General features: G+C 40.9%; 1 protein-coding gene across 1 annotated transcript; it reads right to left on the bottom strand.

Annotated features, from left to right (window-relative positions):
- Window positions 1-5,358: 5,358 nt before the first annotated feature.
- Window positions 5,359-11,295, bottom strand: ecd (ecdysoneless homolog (Drosophila)). The gene is made up of 14 exons (XM_070916163.1): window positions 11,187-11,295; window positions 10,753-10,978; window positions 10,504-10,621; window positions 10,295-10,382; window positions 9,558-9,736; window positions 9,273-9,465; window positions 8,927-9,055; window positions 8,626-8,751; window positions 8,371-8,456; window positions 8,149-8,252; window positions 7,237-7,495; window positions 6,909-6,976; window positions 6,604-6,812; window positions 5,359-6,437 (listed from the first exon to the last, which is right to left on the bottom strand). Exons 2-14 carry the CDS (start codon window positions 10,955-10,957, stop codon window positions 6,201-6,203), a joined length of 2,001 nt encoding a protein of 666 aa, XP_070772264.1. The 5' UTR covers window positions 10,958-10,978; window positions 11,187-11,295; the 3' UTR covers window positions 5,359-6,200.
- Between the last annotated feature and the right edge of the window lie 844 nt (window positions 11,296-12,139).

Genomic DNA, 12,139 nt, shown 5'->3' with positions numbered 1-12,139 from the left:
AATATATTTTCTACTATTGCTACTGCCACTAGTACAGATCGTGCATTTGACGTGTATGGATATAATAGCTAGAGTAGGCTACTTTATTAATTTCATAGGAAATGTCAGTGTTGCAGCAGCCAAGTCACATATAAATCACAAAAACAAGCAACATAAGCACACTAGAGGAGGTATATGGAAATAAAATGTATGTGTAGGGCAGTGGAGAGAGGAAAATGCATTCTAAAATTCAAAGCTATATTGCGGCTTCAGCAGTCAGTTATGCAAATCAAAGGAATATCTTTTTTTCGTGCCAGGTTATCAAGATGGTGCCACAGTGGCGCTGTCTACTTTTTTTGTTGTTCAGTTTTCAGCATGGACAGGAGGAACAATCACAGCGACCAAAAACTCTTTCAATGAACATCTGGGCATGTGAGTGTATTATTAAGGTACACTTAAAAAAAAGGGGGAAACGATCCTTTAATCTGCAAAGTAGCAAGTAACCCCAGCTATGAAATAAATGTAATGGAGTAGAAAATATGTACAGGAGTTAGTAGCAAAAATGGAAATACTCAAGTAAAGTATAAGTACTTCAAAACTGTGTTTAAATACAGTACTTAAAAATTTTGGTATAAGGAACGATTGAGGAAAAATATCTGCTGTCTCATTATATTTTCTTGATCCTTGTTATTCCTACAAACATGTCCAAAGATTTGTGAGAGGAGAAGGTTGTGTGTCCACCAACATCAAAACAGAGTAAGACTGCCCCCTGTTGTGCACCCGAGTGAATTTATTACTAACAACCTGGTGTACACTTTGTGAAAGGTCAGTGAAGAATATGTACACACACATATCAGTGCACAGATATCACTCATATCAGTGTACACACAAGTATGTACACATATTTCCACATATGTGTGTGTACACACATCAAACATATTAGTGTGCTTACATGCAGTATATGCACACATATGATCAGTCACCATGCTCCATTTTATTGTTGCTGTCTCTCAGCCAGCCTAAATAACACCCAGAGCCATGACAGAAAGCCTTTTGTAATCTGGATCAATCAGAGGCCCCCCCATGCACCCTGCTACCATGTTTGTCTGAGCTCCAGAGTGCACAGGCCTCCATGCTTTCAGTCTGATGAGTCTGTTTGCTTAAGCAGACCCTCACTCATGCAGCCATGTGGCTGATGGGATCCAGATGGAGGTGGGGTAGTGAACGTAAAGCTGGGGAAGGACTGTCAGGAATGTGAAATGTCACAAACAGGTGTCAAAGCCAGAAAAGAAACAGAGCCGAGGATATATGAATACAGGTAACATAGTCGGCCAAATTCCTCTTATGAGGCTGAAACACTTTCCATTATGAGTAATAAAATGTGTCATCAAACAGAGATCTTAATGGATTCCATGGATTGTGTCCCGTTTCTGAGAATCTTCAGAGAAACAGACTTTTAATAACTGTCCCCCTGGATTGCATCTTCAATTATAGGAGGACAAACAGAGCAGGACCAAAGTCCATCTGGACAGAGTGAGAAAACAAATGAGGTGAATGTCCGCAGCAGAGAGCAGGATAACAGAGCGGCTCATTCAGCAGAGTGGTAGGGCAGGTTTGTCAAGTCAGTTACTAATATTATCATAAAGGTGTCGTTATTATTGGTAGTAGTGGGAGTGGGTGGCATTGATAGCCACGCAGAGAGAATGAGTGGAGTTTAAAGATGAAATATGGCGTCATGAGGAATTTCAGATGGTGAGTAAAGTTTCTCTTGCGCTGTTTCTTTCATGTTTTCCTCCTTTTATCCGAAAAAGGTGCACAATTTAGAATATATCTAAATATGTGTTGTTGTTTTTTTCCCAGTAAATAGATGTATTTCTTATTAATGCTGTGGATATACTTGTTATAAGTATGGCTTATCTGATGTCAACTTTTACCATAGGCGTATACGTCTTAACAGGCAGATCTCTGCTCTCCCAGCAGCAACCTCTGCACAGAATGACAGCATGTCTTTTAAGTAAAAGGTAATCCTACTGGCTTTTACAAATTATATATTGTTTCTGTTATTCAGGGAACCAGGAAAATCCAAGCCAAGCCAACTGTGTTTACAGCCAAACTTCATGCGTATATACAGTGTGTTGGTGTTAGATTTATGACAGCACATATGTAAACCTGTTATGTGTTATGTGTATAAGTGGTTATCAGTGGGTTTGGTGAGCATTAGGAAACATTACGCACAGAAAAAATGGGTGAAACATTAGGTAAAGGACAAGCTGTTTTTTTCTTTGGAAGAAATTCAGTCTCAATATGGTTCATGGCCTTTTAAAACTGGACTTTGTTGTTTAAACATATTTAATAGAATACTATTCTCACCATCAGCTGCATGAAGTGGAAAGTTATACAAACACATAAATGTCATTGTGATCATGTGATTCATGTCTGTTCCTTTGTGCAGCTCAGGGTGGTGGTGGAGGGGATGGTGTGCCTCAGCGACAAAGGCTCTTTCATCTAATCATGCACTGAAGCCCCTGGTTCCCACCCTCTGCCTGGCAGTCGCGGTAATATACGGCCTGGCTGACAAACTCCGAAACTTTGTGGCCGGCATCTTCATCCCTCAGTACCACTACCCGTATGCAGTGGCTCTCTGCTTCGCCCAGGTTGGTGCCTGCTGCTAGGCTTGTTTCCAAGGAATAATTCATGCTTTAATCCGAATAAATCAATCAATTATGGAATCATTGTTTGCGTCCCACCAGCACCTGTGAAATGTATTAATTGTGGAAAGGAGTGACAACACTGCACACTATGGTTTACCTGCTGTTTAGTTTACACAGAGCACTGTGTGTTCTCACAGCAGGTATTTGCTCATACTGCGATTACAATTCATCGCTGCCTAAACGTAGGCAAACACCATACAACAACTGGTACATTGATATTAAAGTACCATATTTATTTTTAAAAACTCACACATACTGTATGTACATTTATGATAAAAAATTAATTTAAAGAAGTAATACTAATAATGATAATAAAACAAAGCAGGCTTATTAACAATTCTTTAAATGTTTGATTATTTTACTGGATTGTTGTTAATCATTGGTGCAGTTAACTACCTGTACAATGAATTTCTATTTGTTGTGTGTGTGTGTGTGTGTGATAGTTTGAAGGACAGGGCATGTGGTAGTGCTGGAGGGGGTGGAGTGACAGAAGGGGTTTAGTGTTGACACACACTTGTGCGTGATGGATGTTTAACCAAATGGCTGAGATATAAATGTGACCCCGTCCAAAGGTTGTAACTTTGAATGAATGAACTGTGAACGACACAGTGTAAGTGTACAGGTTGACCTTGGGGGGGGGGGGCATAAAAGGGTAGGTTTGTGGCAGGGCGTTTTAAATATGACACACATAACAGCTGGAAAATGTAAGTATCTCAGCAAAATAGATGAGCAGGCACAGATTCAACACATTATTAATTTACATCATTTGCATGCCAGTCAGGAATTTAATACCAATGTCAAAAATGTAATAAAGCAACAGCCTTGCTATGAAAGACTTTTTATACAAGTTGTACGTGTTTTATACAAGTTGTGGTGGTTCTAGGGGCTCTAGAGAAATCTTAGTTTCATTAAGAGATACAGATGTTGCTACGCTTAACACTCACCCACATGAGTTGTAGCAACTGGTGTAGTCTCATCTAGCGTCAGATCAGCTGCCTCACATCCGTACAACTATTTTACTTTTAAATATATTGTAACTCTTAATATTGCCATTATCTTTTCCAGGTTCTGGTCACTCTCCTGGTCTTAAATCTCCTCCATGTCCTGGATCTGGTGCCTCTGAAGCACTACTCCAGGTCCCTGGGTGAGAGGGTGCTGGTCCCTGCCATCTGTGACAGCGTCCATGCTGTGCTGGCCATGTGGGCCAAGGTTAGCAGCTCGTACTCCGGCCTCTACCCCCTCACCCTGCCTCTGCTGCCCATAGTAACTGTGGGCTTTAGTTTGAAGCTGGCATCCCCATCATCTATCCACTCCTCTGTTCTGATTTCCTTCCTGAGTGGGACATCTTTTGTCATCACAGGTAAAAGAGTAGATTGGAGTACTTGGAGATGGTTGGTTGTTTGGGGGTAGAGGCCGGTTGGTTCAAATTGACCTCTAACCCACTTCCTCTCTCTCTGTAGCCTCCCAGGGTGTGGCAGGTGTTGAGCCTCTGGAGTACTTGTATGCACCTCTGGCTTTAATCCTCCACAGTCTTTCTCTGACTTGGCTGGCTAAAGTATCTGAGGCTGAGCGCCGCCACTCCCCTGATGCCCAAGCCTCCATTTTTGACATCTACTATACCCAGCTGGTCAATCAGTGCTGGGTGCTGGGCCTCCTGTGGCTGCTGCACCCGGACAGTCCCTGGCAGGTGTTGAGTCGGGGCAGCTGGCACAGCCTGCTCTTCCATGGCTACCTGCTCGCTATTCTCCTGCTGGGGATGCTACTGAACTTCCTGGTCGGTATATCGGCTCTGTGCGTCTCACCGCTTGCTGCTGCACTGCTGCACTCAGCAAGGCAGGTGGTACAGCCCTTCTTCCAGCTTTTGTAGTTTACAAGTCCTAATTCTTTCTTCTGTTGACAGTAACATGACCTGTGCTACTGAGGCACTCTCTCTTACATTATGTGGTCAGCTGAGATTAAATACAGAAAGAAGCAACATGCTAACCATGATAGCATATTACAAATGTATAATAATAAGTATAATAATAAATTATTTACCGCTGGGTCAAAAAGACCAGTTTTTTTTTTTTTATCATATTCATGTATCTTTTTGTCGCTTCTGCTGTTGAGGACACTGTGTAAGAACTTTGAGTACTTTTGCTGTAAAATATTTGCCAGGATGTGACAATGTCAGAGGAGTGAAACAATTGAGGACCAATTGTACAGGACGGTAATATAAACAAAACATCTGAAGACAAATCAAAGATCAGCCTGTTCCAGCTGGAACATTCTGTACTTTTAAAAAACAATGATCGACAGACCGTGCGCAGCCTTAATGGGAGACAATGAGACAAATCAACAGCATGAGTCAAACAGTACTAGTTTTCTTTTACACAGATACAGTAGTACCAAGCAAAACATGTATATTCATGAAAAACTGAGGAGAAATACCAATGTACCAATTTCTTTGAGTCTACTTTAAGTTATTATGAGAAGCTAAATTATGTCTTAATTTAAGAATGTGCTTTTGTTATTAAATTTGCTTTTTGAATGTATTTAAAATCAATAGATTTACTATTTCACAAGCTTAAACAAATGTGATAATAATGTTGAACTACCTGATCTGTTTATTTAATAAACTGAAATGACACTGAAATAAGACTTTATTTCCAAAAATATTTATTCTGTTTCTAACAATTGAATTGAAGTGCTGTCGAAAAACACCAACAGTTCACACAATCCAACATTACACAAAGCAGTATGTATTAAAAATCCTCAAAATGGTACGTCATAACTTGCTGTTGAATCTTACTGTGAACACAAACAGAGTTCACTTAGTGAAACCAAATTATTTTTAAACTAAATATTATATAGGATTAAGGAACATGGAAAAAAAACTTGACATAAAGATTCATGGCAACACAGACAAAGAAATCTGTACTTACACTGCAACCAAAACTGAAGATAAATGCAGATTTTGTAATTTTATAAATTTATACCACAATTTTATTTATACCACAATTCGCACACTAATATGGACCAAACAGGAAATTGTCCACTTGGAAAAAAATCCTGTAAAATAATTGTATTACGTTATTTTGGTGTGTTAAGCATATTTTTAATCAATATTATCTTAAGTGTATCTTCTTTCCTTTATTAAAAACTACAAACCATGCAGGTTTTAACACATTCCAAAATATTTTTTCTAATGTTTTATGATGTAAGAAATGCAGTTTTTCACTCTTAAGAATACAGTTTTACAGTGGACACAGTAAGGTTCGGTGAGAAGCACTGAATGTAGACAAAACCATGTTTGTTTATGATAAATGCTAAGTGCTTTGCAAACAGAAGTTTTGTCAGTGTAATGAAGGCATTCTGCTAGCAGCTTTAAGGGGAGCCTCTCCAGCTGTAGATGCTGGTCTTTGCTGTGTGTTTGAGCCAGAGACTGTATATAAACATACATACATACAGTCTATGGTTTGAGTCTGCCAAATATTTCTTCATTCACTATCTGAGTCTACTTCTTGTCCTTTATGAGGGATCAGAGTTGGGTGGCAGGTGTATACCCAGACTCTGCAGCAGGTTAGAAGCAGGTCCGGCCAGTCCGGCCTGGCAGCTGAGGGACTCCAGCAGGTTTGTGACCAGATTGAGGTCGACGTCGAGAGGCTGGATCTCCTCCTCTGTCTCCTCCACCCCTCCATACGCCGGGAGGCCGTCAGTGGCCGAGGGATGAGGGGAGCCATTGACCAAGCCTGCCTTATTGTAATTCTGCAGGAAGGACAAATACAGTAAAACTAATTATTCCATAACTAGATTCAGGATGATATATGTGCATTATTTCACCTATGTTAAGTTAAATTAATAATGTGTTGAGGTTGAGGCAGAGGGAGGCATATGGGGATATGTAGAGGCTGTAATCACAATCATAATTTACCGTCAGATTGAAGCTTTGTCCCATATTAGTGCTCATCAGCTCCTGATCCATTTGGTCCATGTATCCTCTGAGACTGTCCAAAGTTTCTGTCCCGTTCATCTCTGTGTGACCAGACGACCCCTCTTCTTTCTCTTCCTCCTCATCATCTTCTTCTTCATCGTCATCATCATCACCTAGATCATCTGAATCTAGCTCTTCTTCTTTGCTTCCTATACAAATTAAAAGGCAGATTCAGTAATGAGAAGAAGTGGCACGTTTCTGCTCATCATTTTTACTGTTCCACATCATCCATATCATCTACATACCTAGTAGTCTGTCCAGTGCGTTGGCCATGGAGTCAGGGTCAAAACTAAAAGGCTGAATTGAACTGCTCCTGGAATATAAAGGAAAATGACGTGAACTGAAAGACTGAATGCGTTACATCCAACTGCACATTAAAATCTGAATTTATACCGTGGTCAGATTTACTGTTCACCAACATGTGTGTGAGTGTGTCTTTCTGTTCATTACATTTTATCATCTTATGGAAAATAAATACACAAATGATCCTAAATGTGCCTTTGATTATTTTGGCTTAATATCGTCCCAATAAATGTATGTATGTATAAATGTACCGGCCACAGTCAATCTCACCAGGGCAGTTCAGCACCCTCATGTGACGACATGGCGTTCAGGAAATTCTTCATCCCCTGACTGACTGCTACCAGGCTGTACCCGGCCTCCTCTTCCCCCTTGCCATCCTCCGTCTCTTTTCTCCTCTCATTTACACCCCCGACATGCTGTGTCTGTTTGGTGGAACTGGAGTTTTGGCTGCCAACATCAGCTCTCCCCCCACTCCTCTCCTGCAACATACGCTCCAAATCCTGAGCTGTGATATCCAGCCAGCTGTCACCTGGAGAAAGACACAAAGAAAAAGTAATTATGGGAAATGGTTGAAAGAGACACAGGGTAGAGAATGTAGGATGCATACCAAAAGGACAGAAACTGAAAAGAATTGGCAGAAAGCAGAAAATCCCAGGTGGCAGAGACAGACAAAGGCAATGTTTACTTTCTACAAGGTCATATAAGCTTTGCAGTACTTACTTTACAGTAAGTAAGTAAAATAGTAAAAAGTATATCTCCGCAGGCAGATTTTACCCACCATTATGATATAAGTAAAGGTCGACCATGTTGAATTGAGTAGATTACGCATAAGAGAGGGGTAATGCCTCTAATCTCAAGTAAGGATTACAATCTCCATTACTGTTTGACCGCAGACGGTATGATAGATCATGCTGCCATTTTGAAATGTCAAACCTTTCCTTTGTACAGGAACTACTAGCAATGTACACCCAAGCATTTCTCATAAATGATGCTGCAGGAAAGGTTTCTAAGTTTCTCTGTTCAGACATTTTGATACTTTATTTCTGCTGTCAAGACTGTTCACCATTTGACCCAAGTGTAAGTGAGACAAATTCAAGGTGACTATATCTGAAAACATGCTCTTTCTTCTTTTTACAAATGCCTTTCAAGCCTGCAAATGTCAAAAGACAGATTTTCACTCACTGTCCTCTTGGGGGAGCTGTGACTCTTGTTTCTTCAGCTCCTCCAAGTTGAATGGATTGCAGCTGTGCAGCAGCTGGAGAACTTCCTCCCCCGGGGACAAAGCACTGAGACGACACACACAATACAGGTACATTCAGACACATACACTTGGATGTCATATGCAGACATATTCACACAGTGTCAGTCACGTTCACACGCAAGCAGAGCCACTCAAGTCCTCACCTCGATGCTGAGGCAACAGACTGTCGGAAGAAGTTTTCTGCAGATCTCGTCAGTTCTCTGTAACGGGTCGAACCTTCCAGTTCACCCTGCATTTGACAATAATAAAATCCAAAAGCTTTAACTTTTCTACAGTAGAGAAATGCCAAGTATATAGCATCTTTAACAGTGTCCGCTTTTATGTCTACCTTAATATTTCAGGTGTGGCTAAGTAGCTACCTTTCCTCCTGACCTCACCATTCAAAATGTTTCACTAACCCGGAAGTAGCTGTTCCTTTTCAGACTGTCCATGAAGCCTTTCCACTGAGGGTTACAACTGACGGGGGCATCAGGCTCTGATGATGGCAGCCTACACTTAGAGCACAGGATCTCAAAGCCATGGGCCTGGGAGTGGGACACACACACACACACACACACACACACACACACACACAGAGGAAGACATATAATCAATTATAACCCTACAAACCCCTCATTACAGGCCATCCTACCAAATACATAACAAAAGCATAATTTTAATCATCTAAAAACAGATCAGAGTGAAGGGGAAATGGCTCACCAGTTTCATGCCAAGCTCGTGGGCTTTGTACTCGGGATGAGAGCGAGGAGGCAGGGTGAAGCCGCTCCTCCGATCTGGGGTGAACTGCTGCTGCTGCAGCTGGGCGTACAGGCAACGCGTGAATGTCACCTGGAAATATATATAGAAGCACAAGGTTTGCATAACCGTTCTGAAGACATTTCACAAAAGCTGAAACACACTAATGGATAACTAAAACACAAACAGTGATTACAGCATTGTGCACAAATAAACACATTTATAAACACAGCATAGCATTTTTTCCTTTAAAAAAAGAGGTCATCCTCTTCTCTTTGCCTAGACCGCATGAATCTTTAAGTGTGTTTACTGAGGTGAGGACTCGTGTATCAGGAGGGAAGGTCTTGAAGCTTCGACACGCCTGCAGATCTACAGGATCCCGCAGGTAGAACGCTGACACAGCAGGGGCGACCAGGTCTGGACGTTGTGCTAACACCGAGGCAATACCTGCAGGTATGAAGCAGTGGGCACGATGGAGGGCAGTTTTAATCTTCTCTGGGTACCTAAGGGGAAAGTACAGATTGATATGCTTCTTTAATTTTTGACACATTTACAGTATTTGTGGATACCAGACGGATATCTTGTGAGCTCTCACCCCTCCAGTCGCTTCCTCAGGGCTGAACAAATCTTGGGGCTTGCCTTACAGGCCTCAGGGTGGCTGGAGAGCAGTGCTAGAGCTTGTGCCATGCTTGGTACCACATCTTTTGAGACCCCCACTGGACTGGATTTGGAGGGACAGGGCAGAATATTTAGCTCTCCCCTATAGAAGAAGACCTGCAAAAGAGAATGAGTGGAGCAATGAAGGCGTACACTTACAGTAAATACAGACAATTACAGGAATATATTTAAAAAGGGCAATACCAGTGTTTGTTCAATTGCCCATGAATGCGTTACTTTACATTAACCATGCATTTCCAAATCATACCAAAAGGTTTTAGATTGATCTGTTTTTTCCAGGCTGCCATTGGTTTATTCCACCAAAAGTGTGAACATCAACTAGCAGAGAGTTGAAACTACACAATAGTAAGTGAGATTATTTGAGAGAAGATTCAGTGAAATGTCAAATGAGAGAAGTAAAACAAACTTAATTAACTGAAACCAATGGCTGCTTGGTGGATGTGATATCAGTGGTCAAATGTATGGGTACAGCAGTAAAATGTAGTATACATGATTTGTATTTAAAGGCATAAGACATGTAAACTAGTATGGTATATACTAGTATGGTCCTTTAAACAGACATATCAACGGAAAATGTGATAAAGACAACAAAAGACCATGATGAACCATTACAAAAACCATCATCGAATCTGTCGACTCATCTGGTCGACTCACCCTGTTTTCACTGGTGTCTGGATTCAGCCATTTGGGAAGATAATCTGCTGCTTCAATCAGAAGAAACTCCCCGTCATTGTCCTCAACTCTACACACACAATCATGAAAAGGAAGTTAGAAGCAGAGAAACAAAGGACAAACAACTGAAAATGATCCATGTTTAAGCACTTTAATATGGCAATCTAATCATTCAAAGCACGTTATCTCACCTGGCTACAAGCTCTGGGAAAGCCTCTGTGATTTGCTGCAGGAGGTAAACAATAAACCACTCGTCCTCCACATTGTCCCCAAACTGAGTGCTACCTCCAATGTGAGCGGGGACATCTCCTGTCAATAAAGAGAACACATATCAGTCTTTAGTGTGGGTAACATTACCAAGAAAAACCAAAGTATATCAATATATCAACAAAGTATATCAATATTTAAATCAATTCAACTCTGAGGTGTTGACAATATACCTTTCTCAGGATGATACTTGAGGTTGAATGGCTGATGCTGCCAGATGTATTGTATCAGGAGTGGGGCAACCTTTGCCAAAATCTCCTCTGCCAGGTGTGTGAGATGTTCCTCAGACTGTTGTGAAGTTGAACCGTCTGGCGGGATCAAGAAGAGTTTGTACTGCACCACGTCCTCCTGAACCACTCTCCTCTGCAGCGCGTCCATTGTAGTAGTTTTTTGAAAGACCTGATAAAAAGACAGCCGGCAAAAGTGACATACATAATTATATGTAGGGTGGGATTAGTGATCTGTCTGTAGATTCAACTAGAAAGTAAGAGTGAAGTAATAAGCATTAGTTAAAGGCCCAGTAAACTAACTAGGTAACAGCTAACTGCTAACACTGTATTACTACTGACATTCAGGACAATCTCTTGAACGTGTCAGTCAACCTTACCTTGTCGTCTTTTTAATTCTGAGATATTATTTGAATGTAGTCCGGAGAGATTTCAATGCGCCGGAAAAATTTAAACTTTTCTCATTTCTCCATACGTTGCTATCACGCCATCTGTCACTGTTTAGGTCCTACTGCGAAATCTACTCGATTACCCCAATGGTATAATCAATAATAGTTCCTACGTTTTATATTAACCAATTTTTGCTGTACTACAGATTAAAAATAGTGTATATTATACAAAATTTACATCACAAATATAACACACTTCTATCTAGAATCTAATAAAAATCTAATCATTAAATACATAATGCGCATTTTGAGTTTAGTCCACTCTATAATCCAACAACGACAAGCGGACACATTTCAGGAACGCAATTACGTTGTCGCAATGGATATTGGGAGTTGTAGTGAAATAGCCAGCTGTGTAACGGCTATTTTGTGTTAGTCAGAAATCTATTTCCCGTGAGACCACGGGGATATGAAGTTGCGTATCCATGACAGCTGTGTTATTGTTGTTGGTGGTGCTAACGTTAACTTAGCAAGGAAAATTCTGTGAGGTGGCGATAGCTAACGTTAGCTACACTAACGTTATAACGTTGCACTCATGTATTTTAAGATCTAAACCTAATTCATAGGACCACCCAAGATGCTTATTTAGTGTAGCAAGGTTCATCTAAACGGAAATGTCTTTTGAGGAATTATACAATACTTTTCGTGCCTTGTTGTTGTTGTATATATCTGTCCATGTAATGTTAGCTAGTTCATTTCTAGACGTAGCTTCCTCCTAACATTAGCTGCAACAGTTAGAAACAACGTTAGCATCTGTAGCCAAAGCCCCGTCCAGCTTCCTTGCACTAAGGGTGTTTATCTGCGGACTAGAGGAAATGTCAGACCTTCCTCTAACGTTAGTCTGTTCCCAGCGAGTCCAGGACGTGGAGGCAAGAATGAGAGAC

Source organism: Enoplosus armatus, chromosome 12 (genome assembly GCF_043641665.1).
Source record: "Enoplosus armatus isolate fEnoArm2 chromosome 12, fEnoArm2.hap1, whole genome shotgun sequence".
Lineage (NCBI taxonomy): Eukaryota > Metazoa > Chordata > Actinopteri > Centrarchiformes > Enoplosidae > Enoplosus > Enoplosus armatus.
Note: the sequence above shows the minus strand (reverse complement) of the source record. Positions and strands in the feature narration are given on the sequence as shown.